At 47.1% G+C, this 20,982-nt stretch overlaps 4 protein-coding genes across 4 annotated transcripts; all 4 read left to right on the top strand.

The window, feature by feature from the left end:
- Positions 1–2,182: 2,182 nt before the first annotated feature.
- On the top strand, positions 2,183–3,121 carry PGRI_075660 (dienelactone hydrolase family protein; the record flags this gene model as incomplete). The annotated part of the gene is made up of 4 exons (XM_040795280.1): positions 2,183–2,211; positions 2,272–2,342; positions 2,398–2,445; positions 2,514–3,121. The coding sequence occupies 4 exons, from the start codon at positions 2,183–2,185 to the stop codon at positions 3,119–3,121; spliced, it is 756 nt and encodes a 251-aa protein (XP_040652957.1).
- Positions 3,122–3,999: 878 nt separating this feature from the next.
- On the top strand, positions 4,000–6,870 carry PGRI_075650 (uncharacterized protein; the record flags this gene model as incomplete). The annotated part of the gene is made up of 1 exon (XM_040795279.1): positions 4,000–6,870. The coding sequence occupies one exon, from the start codon at positions 4,000–4,002 to the stop codon at positions 6,868–6,870; it is 2,871 nt and encodes a 956-aa protein (XP_040652956.1).
- A 4,227-nt stretch (positions 6,871–11,097) lies between these two features.
- Positions 11,098–11,869, top strand: PGRI_075640 (putative C6 finger domain protein; the record flags this gene model as incomplete). Its single annotated transcript, XM_040795278.1, has 2 exons — positions 11,098–11,170; positions 11,244–11,869. 2 exons carry the CDS (start codon positions 11,098–11,100, stop codon positions 11,867–11,869), a joined length of 699 nt encoding a protein of 232 aa, XP_040652955.1.
- A 4,721-nt stretch (positions 11,870–16,590) lies between these two features.
- On the top strand, positions 16,591–19,253 carry PGRI_075630 (uncharacterized protein; the record flags this gene model as incomplete). Its single annotated transcript, XM_040795277.1, has 2 exons — positions 16,591–16,973; positions 17,033–19,253. The coding sequence occupies 2 exons, from the start codon at positions 16,591–16,593 to the stop codon at positions 19,251–19,253; spliced, it is 2,604 nt and encodes an 867-aa protein (XP_040652954.1).
- Between the last annotated feature and the right edge of the window lie 1,729 nt (positions 19,254–20,982).

Raw genomic sequence — 20,982 nt, 5'->3', positions numbered from 1 at the left:
TACAGTACTCCGTATAGAATAGAGAACAGAGACGTATATTGTAGACTTCTTTCTACTTCCAAGGGTTCAATTTTAGCCCCCAATATGATTGGTCTTTAGACTTCACCGGCCATGGTTACTCCTCGTTTTTCTCTTTTACTTTGGCTCGGACCTTATTTGGAACTTATTCTCTCACTCCCCGAAAGCCAATCGCTTTCCACTCCCTCGGGCTCTTGTATTTTGTAGCTCCGACCTCGCTTCGGTTTCTCCACTAACAGAGGCGTCTGTTTGCCTTCTGCACGGACGTGGCAGATGCTTATGTAGAGAAGGGGGGGGAAAAAAGGGAACATGCCCTGTCGATCGATGTCTTTTACCTTATAAAACTTGACAGAGCTGATCTGCCGCAAAAAACATGGTTTAAAGATATGTTCCGATTACCTACAACATATGGAGGGTGTGAACTTCATTCCATATACGAAGTGCGGAGTACGGAGTATGTACTCCGTATGAATGCCGAAGCTCCTTAGCACAGCTAGACATATCCATTCACGTAGAGAATTTAATATTACGATCCGGTTCGCATTTCCCCCGTATTTAGCAAGTCCGGCTTTGAACCTGCAGTGCTCTTAGAATAGGAAGGGGGGGAAAACAAAAAAAAAAGGGGGTCTTAAAACATCTGCCGAGTCACATTCCTAGGAACTGCATACCTCTACCTAGTGAAACGACAAGGCACAGCATTTCTCCAATATTATACATTCTATACAGTATACTGACATTCACTAGACACTTCTTAGCTTTCGAAATAAACTCTACAATTCGATAGCGTTCATCCCCTCCACCGCGTCTGTAGCCGCACACCAACCCGAAAAGGTTTATATCAGTGACGATCAGTTGATCATCTGTGGCCCTTTCCTATGCTGGTTCCCGGTCGATCGACCCTCGCACTTTCGATTGCAATATCCCTGGACCACACGGTTCGCAGCCGATTAGTCGCTGCTCTCATGCAAGGCGGCTCCTACAGATGTGACAGCGCGCAAGGATCCACCTGGCTGATCGTGAACGCCTTAGTGTCGCCTGCATCGGCTCTTGCCGGTGTGGCTTCGGAGAGGCTCACAGCATTCACGATCGTCCCCGGGAATGGCGTTTCGTGGAAGGTTGGTTATTCTTCTGACCCGGGAGATCTGCGGCCATGAGTTTCCTGCAGGGCTGATATGCCCGACCTGGGATTTCGGTGTCCACATTTCGCCTATCTTCCCAACGTGGACTATTCTATATCCCATAATGTGGGTGGCAGATGGGTCTCAGGTTCAGAAGGTGAGCACGGATCTCTGCCCCCGGCCTTCTAGGTTTAGGTAATTTGTGTTCAGGTGACTTTCCTAAAAGCCAAGCTCTTCTCGGCATTTGTTTTTCGGGATTTCTTCGGTTTTTTATATCTTTCCTTTTTTTTTACATGCGAACGGCCCCACGAGCATCTTTCGGTCGCTGTTAGATCCTCCCTTGCGGCGAGATTCGGGTCTGCTTGCATTGTATTGCCTGTAAAAAATTAAGACGAGACGTCAACTTTCTCTTGCATCGTGCTCTATTTATGCATAATCGATTCAACTTTCCTTACCTTGAGCTCCCGTCTCATATAGGTTTCTGGTGTGACAGTCTCTGTGAAACCTTTGAGTGCATAAATGAGGTCTCATCAAGACCCGATGGCTGTGATACTTCTAGTTTACTGGAAACGATAACCCTGTGAGTCTTTCCCTACAGGCTACCCCAGCTTTCGATTATTTTACTGCATAAAGTAACACGGATTTTCTTATGATTTGCGCTACTGTGTTTATATAAAAGATAGAAACCTCGGCTATGGCCAAATTCGGAAATATATTTTCATATAGATTACCTCAAAAATGACAGCAGTTTCGGAAATTAAGCCAAGCAATAAGACAGGTCTAAATTGGAGGTTTCCTTGCGGGTTGCATCTCCTAATATCGAACTGCCGAGTGTTGCTCCGATGACGTCGAACGGCGGGGTACACCTTTTCCCCTTTTCTCTTCTTCAACCTTACCTTTAATTTAGAATTCCAGAATTCAATTGCTTGTATGTTCTCTACTCCTAACTCCAATTGCAATACAGGTCATTTCTGACATTACCAAGACCGTTTCTCGCAACCAAACCCCGCTTCAGCACACCTCCCCTCCATCGCTTCTCTGCAACTATGTCTGGAATCAGCAAGGCCTGTTGCTCGTTCGTGATCCCATTGCATTCTGTGATGTCTCAAAATTAGGGGTCGCTGACTATGCATAGAATTCCCCCTGTTGTATCCAAGGGCTACCAGCCCAAGGGAGAATACAAAACCATCAATGGCATGAAGACCTGTGAGTTCCTATTTCGCCCAGTTCTGATGGATTGAGCTAACAAGATGACTTCTAGACGTCACTGGCCCAGAATCGGCCACTAAGGCTATCCTGGTCATCTATGGTCAGTCACTCATCTCCCCACACGAAATACAATCCGACCATCAACTGATACCATTGCGTGATCTACAGACATCTTCGGCTTCTTCGACCAAACTGTCCAAGGTGCCGACATCCTCGCCACCTCGACCGACCAAAAATACCGCGTGTTCATGCCCGACTTCTTTGAAGGTAGCCCTGCCGACATCTCGTGGTACCCGCCCACCACCCAGGAACACAAGGAGAAGCTCGGCAACTTCTTCTCGACCAAGGCTGTCCCACCCAAGACCCTTTCCAAGATCCCCAATGTCGTCGCCGAAGGCAACAAGCTAGCTCCTGGCGGCAATTTCCAATCCTGGTCGATCCTGGGCTACTGCTGGGGCGGTAAGATTGCCTGCTTGTCCTCCGGCGCTGATAACAAGCTATTCAAGGCGGCCGTGCAGTGCCACCCAGCTATGGTCGATCCCAATGATGCAAAGGTTGTAAACATCCCCATGGCGATGCTCGCTTCGGGAGACGAGCCTGTCCAGGACGTCAAGAACTTTGAGGCCAACTTGAAGGTTCCCAAGCACGTTGAGACTTTCTCATCTCAGATCCACGGTTGGATGGCTGCGCGATCGGACTTGGAGAACACCGAGGTGCGCAAGGAGTACGAGCGCGGATATAAGACCGTTCTTGAATTCCTGCACCAGCACGCGTAGACAAACCCGAAAGGCACAATTAACAAGGAGCACCTTATCGCGGAGGCTTGATGATACTATGAGAACTAGATTTCCTAACGAGAGAATGAGAGAATGATCAGTCCTACGTGGACAAACCAAAACCTCCTATGTACACATAGCTTCCTTCCAAGGTATGTCTAGCTAGGATAAATCGTAGCTATGTCTAACTTTGAAGAGCGTTGTTTATGTCATTCTTTTCTTATTAAGATTAGATGTTGAAAAGTATACACATACACAAAATTATTCTCTCCTGTTTTGTTTTAAAAGATGGAAGACAGGCCATCCATATGCTCGCCGCTCTTGTCCATACGTCATCACTTTCTAAAGTCCACCTTAGCCTCCTTAACCTCCTCAATTCTCTATTTTTTACAATCTATTTCTCATTATCAGTTCTCGCCAATATAATCTGTGCATTTACGGGAAAAACTCGGTCTCGCCGTCGCCCACTTGCCGCATTGCCGTTTATAGGGTCACGTCACAAGCCGAGAGGGCCGAGATCAGCACTCCGCATATAGTGCCTATATTCCTTATTCCTTATTCCTTCTTATTTTTTAGTTTATAAGAGCATACTTTTTTTTTCAGGAGATGCAATAATTGCATCCTCATGGGTTCCAATGTCTTTCCTATTTGGCCGACGCCGTGCAGATGGTTCCCCAGATCCAGCATCTACTACTCATAAATCCGAGACACCCAAGCCATCATCACCATTGCATCCTCATATTCCCGGCCACCACCAAGATGACCAACCCAACGGGAGGTTCCGAAGTCTATTTCGAAGACAGAGCGGCAACTTAGACACACCTTCTCCAACAAGACAAGTAAGAATATCTACATCGTCGTTAGAACGCTAGCTCACGATGAAAAAGGAAAAAGAAAAGTCAGGTTCAATTGAAGCGAGCACGCCGCCCAAATCACGACCAGATTGTAGTAGCCGACAACAGGGTACCAAAGATCCCCGTGGCTCCCCTACACGCGACTCTCCCACACCAGAAGAACACGGCGAGCCGAGGCAACCTCAAAATCTTCAAGATCTTCTCGAATCTAGATTGGATATGGCGTGTAAATTGAAAGACCATTCACCTGATTCCAACCCCGGACCCCCAGAGAAATCATACCTCACACCGAAAGATATCAAGGCATTGCTATCTGGGGCGCCTCACTTTCTTCTAGAGAAAGGCAAGCATGGCCGATGGTATCCCCAGGTGATCTTCCCCTGGGATGAGCAGAACCCAATAATCCAACACATGTGGGATCGCAAGGCATTGCCCCATGCTTCCTTTACTCTGAGCACACTTCACGCCCATCTACCAGTCCCAGACGACTGGGCTGTCAAAGGTGGAGTTCCGATCCAAGTGGCTGACTGGCGGCGCCGAACAGGCGCCGTGAACAGGGCAACGTTTGACGTCGGAATCTTCGAAGTACCCAACATGCTATCAAACAACGGCAAAGAACCCGGCACCGTCGGTTTCCGCCACTTTCTTGAATTATCGGTTGCTGATGCGATTCGATACGTCCCCGAAAAACCGAAGACCCTTCCATCTATACAGCAACTCTCAAACATGGGGGCAACCGTGGCATTCGGTTTAATGGAGGGTTACCACAAACCATATTCACAATGTCAAAGTGGTGTCGTATTCGATCGTCATACACTCATCTGTGAAGGTCCAGAGGCCTGGAAACGTATTGGAGTACGAGATATCAACCTTCGATATCTCGTGCAACGCTTAGAACATCTGCGCAACGTCCGACGTGAAATACTCACAGAGGGGTCGACGAAGACAATTCTGGATATTGAAAGTCCACGCGAGTTGCACGATGGTTTACACACACATTCTCTTCACCCCCATCCTCCAAATGAGTTGATTGAACGCCATCCGCAAAGTGTCAAATCCCAGATCAAAACCCTGTCACTTGTGCTGGCCACCCCAGGAGCTTGGATCAATTTCAGTCTCCCCGAGTGGCGCTTTCGCGCAGGGCAGGTCCTATGGGAGGCATCCCTGCACTGCGACGGGGACTGTCTGGAACCCGATTCAAGTAACGATAAGGTGTCAGGGGATATTTTGATTAGTTCCGGGATGGAGCGAAAGTGGTTGCTCATCCAACTGCTCCTCTCTGCTGAGTTGCTTCTTCGCTTGGATGCGTTCGTTCGAGTTGGCATGTTGTATGATCCGCACGGTGGTCACATCACGATCCCTGAGCTTCGACATTTCGAGAGATTGCGAGAAGGAAAGCTGAACTGGGATTTGATTGTTGTTCGCCGTTTCCTTAATAGTCTGGATATCACTTGCCCGCCGCCACAACCAGCATCTCCTGGTGGCCCACGGTCGAAATCCTCAAGCACGAAGTCGCCTGAGAAAAGTCGTCGTTTTACATTGTTGGACAGCATCACTCGACGTAGCAGCTCGCCTCCTATTCCAGATTTACAGTCTGCCTGGGACTGTGAATTGAGCTCTTCTCACGTTCGACTGCAGCTCGAGGGTCTGTATGTCTTCGCAGAAAACCTTGGATGGCCAAAACTGGATGCGCTGAAAGCTACCATGGAGCTCAAACTTGGAGACCTTAACAATCCGGTTCTACCACGCTTGGTTGTCGATGACAGCTGGGGACAGGAAAAAATATCCAAGGAGATGTTACTGGCCAAGGAGGATATGTACACACAAAGCCCCAGCCGCCGCCGTGTCAAGCTTTGTAGTTCTGGCGATCCACGGTCTAAAACTTTAGGCTGGATCTCGCGCTCCTGGCTATCCGGGTTCGTGATACCCGGTGAGGGTATCAGTCACCTTCTCATGGCGACGCTCCTTGAGAATGACGCAGACGCCCTTGCCCAACTAGGCTCAATTGCTAACCTTTACGGAGGATTCGTTTATGGCGGACGGAGTTGGTGGAGCAAAGCATGCGTTGTCGGACGTGTCTTGTCTTGTTCAGCGGGAGCTAAGACATGCATGGGGTGGATCAGCAGCGACATGATGCCCCGGGATGTGAATACGGGGGAAATATTCAAACGTGGATGGCTTGAACTCGCAGTTGAAGAGGTTCCGCGGATCTCGAGCAGACCTCGAATCAAGCATGGAGCCAAGCTTTCCATGGAATCGACACCGCTAGGCACGGGAGACCTCACAGCGGAGGCTTTTACACTCCCAGTAGATACTCAAGAGCCAAGTACAACCGAAGTCAATATCGAAGGGTTGACTCTGTCTGTCAATGATTACGGACCCAACGGATACGGTATTACACCCGCTGAGCCATCCATGACGTTCTCGATCGCAGACGCACATACTGGAGTCTCAACTACGGTTTGTTTCCCCCTCAAGTATAATGTGCGCTTTATCTCCGCCCATGAATGCTGTCCACCGTTGGGGGTCGCATCTCACAAGTCCGACCGCGAGAAAGATGAAACACAACCTACGAGACACGTGTCCAAGTATACCCGTCTACCAGGCCACCCTCTGCACATCTCTTATCGATACAAATATGTTTCGTTGGATTCCCTTTCCAATACACCAGCACCACCACTATCGCAAAGCGCAGATCAAGCGCCGGAGATTATTGTCATTGATGCGCGGGGCAACCGAGACAGAGAAACGTTCGCTCGGGCATGGTGTGCTGCTGTCGGGTGCCATGCGATCATAAGTCGGTCCGGGGGAACTCGTGTGACATGTTGTGTTGCATGTTCAATCAGGCAAGCGAGAGCCATTGACGCAATGGTTGTGGTACGAGTAAGCGAATGAGACAATTTCAAATTGAAAGTTGTCTTTCTACTTCAGGCCGAATTCGGCGGAGCCCCGAAACATGAGAGCATAATCGCGCAATTTGCATTCTCAGTACAATATGGAAAGGCGGATATTGGCCCCTTTTTCGAATTGGAAAAGTCTGTGGCTTCAACTCTCCGGAGAAGCCGTAGAAAATGGCTGTTGAGAGTGGGGGAAACGCCTTCCTGCGCCATCAGATAGTAAATACCACCTTCCTCTTCTTCGAAAAAATTAAAAAATTAAAATCTCGAATCATGATAGGGGCAAAAGGGAGTTTTTTCTTGGGAGGACGCGTAAGGCAGGTTGCAGGTTAAAAAGGGTGACCCCCTTGAGGGAGCCGAATGGAGTCAAGGGCCCCGAAGATGGTGAAACAACCGGACCAAAGCTGAGTGACCAGTGAGGTCCCTGCATTGAATGGCCCACAGGGGAGATCTCCGATCTCATTTAATTTATGATATGGATGTTGTTACTATATATATTGTAGAGAAAGAGAAAGAGGTTAAAACCCTAATTGTATATCAAAATGTACCCTACAAGGCATTATATCATCTGCAGGGCCTCTTACATATTAGATCATATTTTTGCATTTGCATGTGCATATTGGATTAAGCCTTGAGACTTAGAATTTAGAGACGGGGACATTCCGAAATAGCATCACCCCCCGAAAGTATACACGATAGACCTTAAAACCTCGGATATGCAGTTGCCCAAAGGTACGGAGTAGTAGCTTGTAGTATCTTCTCGTAGCGTACATAGCGTATATAGCGTATCTCATAGCGTATACTCCGTACATGCACGCCACTGCGGAGCTCGGCAGTTGGGGGGGTTTGGCAGGGGAAAAGAAAAGAGCTTTTGTGCACTAATCTCAGAAGGGAATAGTTATAATTTGTCGATAAACCTCGCTACAATACAAATATGTATTAACTACCTAAATAGACTAGTGAAGTAGACGGTAATTAGCCGACATTTTAGACATTCTTCCACTCCACCCACATGGATATATTCTTGGCCTAGATCAACCAGATCTGGCTCAACCCTGGACCCTGTTTCAGTTTTAAACAATTCTCGATCGACAATGACGACGCCCGTTGGGGCTTCTTAAAATACCGAGGCACTTTTCTACATGATGTTGCCTGTTGGAGACAACGTATGTTGCTATTACGGAGATTCGGATGAGTCGGTTGCCTCGTATGCAACTGCGAGATCTATCGCAACATTTGCCGCGTCACGATACATGTGCTTATTGCTTAGCTGCACACCCCAGCTCCAAAGAGTCTATTGTGTGATCCAATAGTATTGGCCCATGTGCATTTCTCAAGATCCGTGCTTGTCGATCTTCGACTTGTGTGTGCTGAGTTGTGGGGCCATAGCGAGGGAGTATGTACAATGTTACTTCGTATAGTGTCGCAAAAGAGCGGTGGAAATATCGACTTCGAAGATTTCAGCATCTATTGTGCATATATTGAATTCTTGTAAAGTGGCTTGGAGAGGCACGAGAGACGGTGATCGGTGGCGTTGACCTTGACGTGATACACAGGGCATACAGTACGAAGATCATCCACAGTACACTTAACATTATTAAGCGATATTTGACACGTTCTTCAGTTTAACCGGAAGTTAACCCCCTTTTTTTTAAAACATGTACAGAGTACTTACATTGTAGTAGAGAATAAGTGATTCCCCGCGCTTTTTCTTAAGTACCCTTAAGTACAACAAAAAAGAAAACCCCCGAATGAGCCCCAAACGAATGCCAAGACTAATCTGTAACGCGCTACCAGCAGTCGAGATGATCCTTAATTAAACCTTGTGTCCACTCTGAGTTTGTTGCACTTCGCATTTTGTTTCCTATGTTGTATATTTTAAATTATTTGCTACCTTTTAAAAGCTTTCGGACGGTTATCCTACTTGGGTGTAGTTCAGGGCTGTGTATTCTCTAATGTATACCGATTGGTTTCTAAAGTACAAGATATTTTATAGTAAGGCCACGTATGTGTCTCTAGGAATTTCCTATAGAGAATGTTGAAACATCCTACTGTATATTATATATGTAGGGACATCTCAGGGTACATTGGATCTAAAACATTGATTGGACAACTCCACTATTTCCATGGATTTGACTGTTTTCTTATTCTGGATAAATTTGCCAGTCAAATAGAAATTGAACGAAAAAAAAGGGGCAAAATCCAAATGATATTTCTTTTTTTTTTTTTTTAGAACATATTAAACAAACTACAAGAAGGATTTAAAACAGTAACCTGATACACTTTGGTCGTGGACCCTGGATCTGTTTTTAGCACAAATTAAAATGGTTCGTTTCAGATTATTACGGAGTAGTCTTTCTAATCTTTCCAGAAGGCCATGTGGTCCAATATCGCTTAGATCGAACTGCAAAACTCCCCTTCGAGAAGCCCTCAAGGTTTCTAGGGATCAGCCTTGGAAATAACCGAAAGAAGGTTCTTTTTAAAATGGACCCTCAAATCAACAATCTTATTGGTTCTGAGAGCCGACCTAAACTCGCGTCACCAATCACCTAGTTTGGACTTGAAGGAAGTATTCCCCAGTTCATCAATGATTGACAGTTATGGCCCTAAACCTAACTAGTAAGACCTTGGAACATCCACTCCCCACTGTTGTCAGCGCTCCCAGACCATGGTTCCTCGTTTCTACTTCATAAGAACCGGGTCTATAGTACGCAATCAGGGGCATTGGCAAGTTACCTAATCATATCAGAACCAATCTAATGGTGACAACAGTTCCTTTTTTTGGAAAACCCTAAGGTAAAAAAATGTAGAAAAAATTAGAAGAAAAATGTAGAAAATAAGAAATAACCTCTATTCAATAGTAAAAATCTATACGGAGTACACTATAGTAAATTAAGAGGGAAGTTCTCCCCCCCTGAAATGATCATCCATTGACAATGACCTGCATTTGAGGGCTAAGTCGATACATCCGTGTTAGTAGCCACTTCCACGTACGTGATATACATACTTGAAAATTAAATTAAATCTAAAAAAATTTCTCTCTCCCAAAAAAATAAAATAAAAATAAATAAAACAAAAGACATTTGGGCGTTTCACCCCGCGATTAGCTTCGACCTGGACTATACCTACCATCTTCGATCTGCTCTTCCTTCTCTTCACACCGTTCACTTCATATTCACTCCTTTGAATACTCTATTTTCTTTTCTTTTTTCCCATTTCCCTTTTCTTACTAATTTCTTTTTATTATTTTGACTCCTAAGGTGGTTTCTTGCTGGCCACTTCTAGGCCCTAAACCCCCCCAAATCCCCCCGGCAATCCAACTTAATCACCATAATTTATCATTGATTAATTCGCAATTACTGGATTTATTTGGGGACTCCGAATCCCAATCTATTCTCGACCATTTGCAACACCTATATACTTTGAGACAGACCCTGACATACCAAACATCCTCTGAAACGTGCGCAATATCATACCTGGTCCAGTGTGGCGCATGTGGATCGGAGCCCCGAGAATTGAAGCGTCATTCTCTGGAGTCTTCTGTATCTGTATGGCCTTGTGCAGATCCTTGTCGCATTTACCTTTGATCACCCCTCGACGTACTCTCAACCGGCTGCTTCGCAAAGCACGCCTTTCGCTTTGCCAGGGCTTTTGATGCACCTTCAACCGTTACAACAGAACCGTGCTCGTGGGAGCTATGCCCGCAGCTGTCGATATGGCATCAGGAAATTCACAAAGCGCCATGGACGCAAATGATAAAAAGCGCAATAAGTTAGGATATCATCGAACCTCTGTCGCATGTGGTCAGTAATACAATCCTAAGCACCCATCGTCCTTTTGCGTGTTGCCTTTCTCCGTTTCTGTGTGAAATTCTGTCGATCAGGAGATTTTGTTTAAAAAAAAATAACCCCTCCTTTCCAGAGTGGCATATCCCGCATGTGGTCATCTTACTTATACTTTTCCAGTGCACTGTCGACGACGAAAGATCCGATGTCTCGTAGCGCCAGACGATACGGAAGGACGATGTGAGAACTGTATTCGACTGCGAAAGGACTGTCAGTTTTTCCCGGTGGACCAGCAACCACCGATTGAAAAGAAATCACGACCAAGCTCGAGATTGGAGACTCCCTCTACCGAACGCTCAAACACCACGCCAGTTGCTTCCTCTCCGCCTAATTTGATGCCCGATCCCGCCGAGACTTTCTACCCATACCAGCCTATGCCAATGAACACCTCGTCCGCGGACATGTCAACGTACAATGTCGGAATGGTTCAAGCCAACATGGGTCTAACGCCAGGTAGGTCTATGTCTAGCAGATCATCTCTGCACTGCAATCAAGGCGCATCCATTGACTGACTGATCCGAACTAGACCGACCCATGGGACCAGGAGACTTTGCTGGGCATCAACCGATGGATGCTGGGGTGGCATGGGACGAATTTACGACAATAGCGGACCCGCAGCTGTTGAATACGATGGCAGCCGCAAAAGGCCAGATGATGAATATGTCACCCAACGTATGGAATCCCGGAAGCATCACGTCAGGCCTACCACCCGCCTCGCCGATATCTGCAGCCTCATCAATGGGAGGCCAGCCGATGGGCCAGACACCTGCATATGCCATGCAGCCCGACGGAACAGTCTGGCAGGTCCCGCCGCCACCGCCACGAACTATGAGCTATCCAGGACAGGAAATAGGCTCATCATACCCTAATCAATTTCATCACATGCCTCCAGAGCTCAAACGGAGAATGACAACACCCGCGCAATCACTGAGTGCCATGGGCCAAGGCTCGCCAGGAACGCCCGAAATGCAGACTCCAGGATCAGTCTCATACCCTCCCGGAATGAATTACCCGCAATGGCAGGATATGAGCGCCATGTCTGCAATGGGCGTGGTGCCTTATCCTATGTACGCCGACCCAGTTCCGCACGCATACCCGCCCAATCCTGCTCCGATGGGACACCCAGGCCCGTCACGGTCACCGAACCCATGAACCGCTTTTCCTTCTATCTCTGCCATGTCCTATTCGCATTTTCGAGTCTTTTCATCACGTTGCACATCACATTCCTAGACGGCCTGTTTCTTTTCTAATACCCCGTGGCACATTCACATACTTTTACCCCCTTCGCATTTCTATTTTCACCTCATCCTCATATACCGTGGCGGGTCTGCTTTGCAGCTGGTCATTAGCGGGCGCAAGGGTTTTTGGGTGGCTTTTCCCCATCGTTGTTTCTTTTTCTATGGCATAGTCCCATCTTTTCTATATCCTCGGGCTCTATCCCGGGTTTTTGCGTTTATCTCATTTGGTGGCATTTCTCCCCCGGTGTGCTTTTTTTTTTTTTGTGGTGGTTGTCGTGGAGTGTTTACCTCATACATGTTGGAGCTTTTCTTTGGGCCATATAGACTTTTTTTTTCTTTCATTCCCCTTTATTTTCATGGACGATTTATGCGTTATCTTGTCATACATGATACCCTTCTCGTCTCTGTCGCTTTTGTGTCATAAGATGAGACCCCTGCATGCGGGAAGATATCGACCAGCTCACCAAGATAGCATAACAATTGAAGGGTTGCTATACTTTGTTGCTATGATACCTTGTTGCTATGAATTAGAGTGTTCTTGTTTACTTTGTGCTATTTCTTGGGCTACGATCTTATCTCTAGCTCTTCGAGGCACGTGCCTGATGTGCTAGAGATGCATACTTCATTTGTACATATTATACAATGTCTGAATTGCATATTTATCGTTGAGAATACCTCAGCTAAGCCAGCTTTCTCTTAGGGTTCTTATTCGTCTACCCTCAATGTACTCAAAGAGCTCTACTGTAGATATGATATGTGAGTTTCCTTCCTATTCGCCGAATTGTACATGTCCATTGCATCCTTGTTTTATCAAAGCATAATTGCTAGTCACATAATAATAACACGGAGTACTCCGAAGAATGCATTCGCTTGTATCAAATAGTAGGAGCAAAGCTAGGTCCGACATGAATTGAGCGATGCATGATATCTCACATGCAAAGAATTGAACAATATGTGAGGCTCTATTGGTCCGGGATCTTTCCTGCTCCAAAACCGGAAAATCGTACAAAGGTCAAGTCAAACTATTGGTTCGTCGAGAGAAGCCAATCAAATGCCCAATACCTATGAAGAGCATTGCCCCCGTGAGGACGATTTATGGCCCTAGATATAAGAACATAAATGCCAATTGACTCTCTCGAATCAAGCCCATTTGAGTTTGTGATAACAAATGCTTGACACAGCTCTGGAGATAGCTAGATAGATAATAAGCAGATAGAAAACCACCGAAGTTCTGATAACAATTAGCCAGCATTGATTTGTACATCAATGACTTCGCGAATCCGACTTGATAGGGACCTTGCATGAAGAATCAAGAAGAGATTGGCTAAATAAATCAGCGCATTTGGGATGGGGATTGTCATCTTTGATCTTCCCTTGCGTGATCTGCTAATAGCGTTGCGTGAGTGTTGATATCCCCAGATTGCACCAATGATCTGATCCCATATTTGAGTGAGACAATCCGGATATCTCGAAGATCAGTCACATCGGCGATATAGTCTTTATCTCACAGGATTAAACCAGGAGATAAGGTCCATTGTCCGTTTACAAGTAAATTGGCTCCCGGGATCCCCGGGGCCGCATTGGAGGATCCCCCGGAGATCCGGTGGAAGGAATACTCTGGGGTTGAAATCTGGAGATAGCAGAGTCGCAATATGATGGCGGTGTAGGGGGTATATCCAATGACAACGCATCGTTCAAACCCTGGAAGGTTCTTCTGGTCTGTGTCAGGGGTCTTATCTCTCTCTGCAGGTCGAATTTTTCGGCCAAGATACCTATGATTCTCCCTGTTGGTTGCGATATCAGTGAGCACATTCTTTGGCCCCTTAGGTAGCGTCACGTCTTATCGAGACGGTCTTGGTAGATAACCACACGGCAAGGCGTCAATATTCTCGGGTTGCTGAGTACAAAGTATATATACTGCCGTGTCCCTGGCATTTCCTTTTTGACTTCGGCTTCACTTCGGTGTCAGCTCGGTCAATCTCAATGTCAACTCGGTTCACCTAAAACGGAATGCCTGTTACATATGCGCAGTGTCAGTCTCTCTCTGTCTCCACGCTCTTCACTGTTGGGAAAAAGCTTCTTCATATGAAATCAAATGCCTTGACCTTCGATATATTCGCGTAACCGCAAGAACCGCAAAAAAAAAAAAAACACTGTACAACCCCTCGAAAGAAGATGACCAAAGTACCAGTCAGCATGGGCTGAATGTGCAGGACGCCACGACCCACCCGTATGCGATGGGAAATGCCCAGTGCTTTCCCCCGCGACATACAAGAATCATAATCGGGTTGATCCGGGTGCCTGAGACAGTTATTTCCCCCACTTATGGATTGGAAATATGATTAGAAACACGTATGACCTTCTTATGTACTCCGTACTTTATGCTAACAAAGAGATAAGGTCGAAAGTTCCACCGATCTGCAGTCTATCTGACCACGGCTAATTACACTCTACAAATATACATTTGTATCAACTTTTTCTTATCTTGGGACTTGTGGGTCGTAGGGCCAAAAAAAATATACAACATATTTGATGCCATAGAGCTACCCCTACACCGTTATTGGGAGAGAACATCATCTACTCATTTAGGCCTCGCGTGCCTGTCCGATCCGGGTCGTCCCCACATGAGTCAACCATTCTCCCGGGGATATCAAAATGACACGGAATATGCGACTGTTGAAGGCCGGAGTTGTCCCTTAACCCCGCCTTAGCGGTGGCAAACCTACGAAAGAGCAGGGATATTCACCGGTACGGATGTCCACCTATAATCCCCCGCGAAAGGAGAATTATCTCCAGAATGCCAATGCGATCGTTGATTTGCGAAGTTGTTGGTTGCCTTTTTAGGTACCTTAACTTGTTTGGGGGCGATGATCGGGGAAATTCCGTTACAGGCCATTTTGTATGTCTCCTTCATACACGGCTGGTACTGTTTTCGGGTAATATAGGAATCTTTTTTTTCACTCCTTCTGAGCCTCTCGGTGAGTCTCCAGATTATTGGAAGATATTGATTTTATATTCTATATCGCGCTTATTGAATATGTGCATACGGAAATAACTACTCAATCCGTGAAAAACACAATTCCCTTGTTATTTTTCTCTCGAAAAAAAAAGAAAAGAAGGAAAAGAAGACCCATAGAATGTTTCCTTATCTTTGAGGATCCATCCGTTGCTCGGTTTACTATCATTCCGCCCCGCTACGTTGCGCTAAGAGTATGGACTATACACTTCGATATCAACATATTTGATTGGGCTTTTTTTCTCTCCTTACGCCTGCAATTCTTCCCGGATATCCCACAGACAGCCCCTCGGTGATTTGAAACATCTCAGAGCAAGGAAATCGAGATCCTGAGAAGAAAGAATGCCTTTGTTCGCTTTCAGCCTATTCAGACCTCTCTGACTGGACCGGGAGTTGTACTCCACCACTAACGAACAGTCCCCACTTAGCCTGCATCTGGACTTCCTTCGGGGACACACTAAGGAATGTGATATCTTTGGGAGTGCCATGTTTTCTCTTTTCACAAGCTTTTCCGATAGTATCCAACTGGCCATTATGATAGTACCTGCGTTTAGACCGCGGCCCCGACTCACCGGAGAGGGTCTGGCAATGTATGTACATACATTAGTTTCAACTTTAGTACGGGGGTTTGAAAACATTCGGGCCGATATTTGAGATGCCGGTCATGTACTTGACCTCAGATGATATGTGACATGAGATTGGGACCGTGCGAATATGCAAGAGAAAGAAAGAAAGACCTTCTAGACCAGATGTATGTAAATACATAACAGTTGATTGGAGAAGGAAATAAAGTCCAAATATAAGAAAAATTAAAGAAAAAAAACCCCATGGCTTTTTAAGAAGACGGGAGTGGCACATAAATTTGGGAGTCGAGCGAAGCGCCGTAAATCGGTCGTTTTCCTGTGACAAGAATCATACTGGTACGTTCTGTTACATATAAATTACATAGATTACAGGTACCTACTCTTCTTCACTATTGCTCTACTCTCTCCTTTAGACATCATATTATTTCTCTTTTCCTCTTTCTTTTATTTTGTTCTTTTGTTCAATTTCATTATACAGAAGTACATTGATTTCTAACTTATACAACTTGGTTGCGTGGTCGGCAGTAACACTCCCGTCCCACACAATTCCATTCTCTCCCCTCCATCTTTTTTATTCATCTCTGCCACTTTATTCTTTTTCCTTTTGTTCTCGGGGAGGACTTTCTCTTCCATCAAAGGATATATCTTTTCGGGGCATGAGCGTTTGGAGGGTCTAGCCCCCCCTCCACGACTCAGGAAATCCCAAGAGGCGTCGAGGCTGGGTGGTGGTCTACAGATCCATCGTGCGTTTCTCTCATCCCAGTCGTCAGCGTAATTATCTTATTACCATATATTATTATTATAAGATCCGTTCCGTGCTAATAGGCGTTTTGCCTTGACAGACCCTGGTCGTTGGCTGAATCCTGCCAATCGTCTCTCGCTTGGCTGCATTCGATCATCAACTTCCGGCAAGGGTCTCGTTTACGGCGGGTACGGGGGAATTTCAATCCAACCCACCTTTTTTTGCCATCCCCCCCCCACGTCTCTATTTGAATTACCTTCCCCCTCTCATCGAAACCCTCTCCATCGGAGATTATGGAGGGGATACACCATGGAGGGCACGGGGGAGCCCGGCCATCCCAGTCTATGGCCTTCCCCGGCTTCGACGCCGACTCTCATATGATGTCCGACGACTTTACCTTTGACTCTCCGTTCAGTCCCTCCGGTTCTTCCAACGCCAATGATGGCGTCCTCGGCAACTCCATCTTTCCTGAATGGACGAACGGTGCACCGCGTGGCGAAAGCCCCGATGAGATGCAAAGAAAGGATCCATTGGCGGCTCAGATTTGGAAGCTATATACCAGGACAAAGTCTCAGTTGCCTAACCAAGAACGCATGGAGAATCTGACATGGCGAATGATGGCCATGAACCTTAAGCGCAAGGAACGGGAGCAGCAGGAACGGGAGCAACAGGCTCGGTAAGAAATACTCCTGCGAATTCTTGAAGCACATAGCTGATTTTCTGGTGTCCAAACAGTGCCTCGGAAACTGTAAGCCCGGCACCAAGCGGCATCGCGCAGATGCGCATATCCGACCAAGTATCCTCCGCTGGGCCCGATCTTTCGCACGATATGAACCTTGATGGCACTTCAGATGCAATGAATCTGGATGACTTCATTATTCCCTTTGATTCGCCCGCTGAACACCCCTCACACCCTTCTGCCGATCGACAATTCACAGCAACGCCGACTGGGTCAATTCCTATTAAATCGCGCAAGGATGCAATGATGGAACAGTCGACCGCCGCCTCGTTCCCCCACCCACCCCAGGATCAGCGAACAAACTCCGAGTTTGGGTATGTCGCCCGTCGGGTCCGCAAAACAAGCGTCGACGAGCGCCAGTTCTTCGCTGGTCTTTCTGTTCCGACCCGCAAGCGCCCTGCCGAGGCCTCGCCCCAGGTTCCCCCGGTGTCCAACGCTATGCTGGCGCAGCACTCGGAATTGTCAGCGGCACTGCCAGATTACTCACTCGATCACCCACCTTCTGCCTTTGCTCTTCCCGGAAATGGCACGGTGGGCCCGCGCAGACCTCAGCACCACCACACGCACTCTAACATTCCCTACGGGTTGGATACGTATGGCTTAAACGAAGACCACGGGATCAACTCAGCCGGGCCTTATCAGCAAAATTTCCATTTTTCGCCGTCAGAGTCTCCAATGACTGCAGGAAATCCTTTCTCGAGTCTATATTCTCAAACGCCGCTCGCCTCGTCACTTAACTCAACCGAGTTCTTCTCTCCCCCGCCTTCTGGCTACCAGTCTACTGTGTCGACCCCGCAACCGATTTATGAAGGGGAGCAATCGATATTCTTTTCTGATGCGCCCTCCGCTGAATCCCACTCCCAGCGCCGCATTCCTAACTATATCCAGCAGCGCCAGTCGAACCTGTCTGCATCTCTACAGCCGCGTTATATGTACAACATGAACGGCGATTCTCACCAAGGGAACGCAGTTACAGGGCCACCAACCACTCATGTTTCTGGATTCTCGGTGCCACAACCGCAGCATGTCAACCCTTCACAGGTGCTTGGCCATGGCGAGTTCTCCACAACTGCGCCTGCCACCAGCATGTTCACATTTGGTGGAGATTCGGACAATGAGGATGACGATGGCAACTTTGAACGCGGGGGCATGACTATGCCAAATGACTTTGCCTCGATGGATGAGTCTGGTGATATGAGCGCCGGTCTTCATTGGGATGGAGGTTTCCCCGGGTCAGTACAGTCGCTACCAGGCTTCAGTGCTCAGCACCGCAAGCATGTTACGATAGGATCCACAGACATGATGGATGGCCCGCCTGAATGGAACCAGGGAGGCACTCTTGGCCGTGGGCACGGATCCGTTGCTTCGGTCAGCGATGTTCGCAATCAGAACCAGGATCCTCGTCGCTACGGAAAGGTCCCTCGCACAGCATCGACCCCCAATGCTGCTGCACTGCTCCGTCAGAGCTTGAATGGCTCAGCCAGCGGGCCTCCGACAAACCACCCCTCGCCTAGCACTCCTCCAGAGTCCGGTCTGAGTAGTGCGGTGCCGTCCCGACCAGGCAGCCCTGGTGGGTCGAAAAATGGTGACCCGAACGCGGGACCGACCACCTGTACCAACTGTTTCACTCAAACCACTCCTCTCTGGAGACGCAATCCAGAGGGCCAGCCCCTGTGCAATGCATGTGGCCTGTTCCTGAAACTCCATGGTGTTGTCCGCCCCCTTTCGCTCAAGACCGATGTGATCAAGAAGCGGAACCGCAGCAGCGCCAATACCCTTGCTGTTGGTACTTCTCGGTCATCTAAGAAATCTTCCCGCAAAAATTCTATTCAGCATGCCCCATCCACATCGATTTCATCCCGCATCAACACTTCCGAGTCACCCCCCTCGATGACTGGATCCAACACATTGGGCAAGCCCGGTGTTGTGCCAATTGCCGCTGCTCCGCCCAAGTCTGGTCCCCCGGCTGGCGTCGCTCAGGCTCGTGCCGGTGTGCAAGTAGCACCCAGACGGCAGCGCAGACTCGAGAAAGCGCCGATTGGATCCGACCCAGATCCCGACGACAGCCCCAAGTCAGCCGCTCCTACGAGCCGATCCAAAGTCGTACCGTTAGCTCCGGCGATGGCACCACCTGCTGCCGCAAATCCAGCGAACCACAGTATCGCTGGTGGACAGGGTGCGAGCCAGGAATGGGAGTGGCTGACAATGAGTCTGTAGTTGGCCTCTACTACATGACCCTTTTTCTTTTACTGAGTTTTGTTCATGTGTGACGCGGCTACTGCCACTATAATCTCACGTATTACACGACTTATGTCCTCGGTCGTGCCTTTATTACTCCCATATTTTCCTGATTACTATACGTCACGTGTGCTTTTTTTGTTGATTTGATTGATACAACCGCGTCTGTCCGGGACCCGAGCTGCCTATGATGTTTTTCGCTTTTATGTTTGCTTTTATGTTTCCTTTGTTTTGCAGCTCGGAGCCGGGCAGAAGTGCGCATCTCTCTCCTGTTTTTTGATATTATTTACTCTATTCTTGGATTTCTTGCGCTGCTGAGCAGGCTTTGATTAATGGATCTTGGTATCCTTGCGTGATTACTTTTAGACATGGAATTCAATATGATCATGATTTTCTCCAATTCATCTGAGCTTATCACCTGTGAGCGTAATTGAGCCCTACGTGCCATCTTCCATCAACTGCAGGCTGACCGAAGAATGACATCACAACTAACTTTATCCCCGGACATTAAGCCGGGGAAGCAATCCACGTCATGTGAACGAATAAGGCGATAACTCCTTGAGTTCCCTGTAATAACTTACCTTCACGCTATACAAACCTAACTCTTGCAGTGTATTAAGCCAACAATCAAAGTAACACCAATAGCGGGAAGGCAGTATGGAACCTCTCTTGATATTAATATGACAAAGCTGATTCATTTCCACAGGGCAATATGTCTAACACAGGCGGTAAGTAGCTATGGATTTCCGTCATACGGAACCCAACTTATACATACCAGAAGCCTCCGAACCTTTCACCACAAAAACAAATACTACAGATAGGGTATTCGGTCGCGTCCATGAATCTGCGAGTCATGCACGCGAGCAGATAGCCGAACAGCTCCAACCCGGTGCGTATTTCCGACTATGATAGTGCGTTACCTTTACAGGATGAATGATGTTTGATATGGTGTGAAACACCATGTTATTTCTTATCTATTGTTTCTCGTCTATTGTTTCTTGGGTACAAGCTAAATATTCAAATGATTGCGCTGCAGGGGATACGAAGGCAACTTCTCGTCGCTTGTCCGATACAGCCAATAATATCTGGGAATTTGGGCAGGGTGGTCCGAGAGAAGAACGGGACTATGGGTTGGAGAGGGATAGGCCTCTGTTGCAATCGGCGCAGGAGACGGTTTCTAAGGCGCTAGGGGGTGGGTCTCGTGGTTAGTTTGCGATATGGTGGTTTCGTTCTTTGGTGCTAATGTGATGATTCAGGTGCGGAATAAATGGATTTCTCTGGGAAGTTGGTTGGAAAGGGTTGTTATATAGAATGGAATTGAGATGTTTATATATCCATTAGGTGTTTTGATTATGTCGTTCTTTTTCTTTTTTGGTTTCTGGTGAATATATGCCGAATATATATTGAGTGGATCCGCATCGAGTTGGATATGTATACTCGGAAATATCGACCTTGTTTGTATCAAGGTTATATCGAATTTTGTTTTCATACAGACATAATATAGCTAGCTTAGTCAATGAGACAAAATACTGTAGCATCATTGCAAACACCTTAAGTTTGTACGGAAAAGAAATATTTATCACAATATACTTCCCGTTTAGGAAATTAACCACCTCAGGCATCAACTGATAAATCACGTGTGATAATCAGAGCAAAAAAAGAATCATTGGCAACCATCCATCTTCAACAATCAATTGACTTTGCAGCC

This window comes from Penicillium griseofulvum, assembly GCF_001561935.1.
Source record: "Penicillium griseofulvum strain PG3 chromosome Unknown contig_6, whole genome shotgun sequence".
NCBI lineage: Eukaryota > Fungi > Ascomycota > Eurotiomycetes > Eurotiales > Aspergillaceae > Penicillium > Penicillium griseofulvum.
The sequence above is the reverse complement of the archived record's forward strand: the minus strand, read 5'-3'. Positions and strand labels throughout refer to the sequence as shown.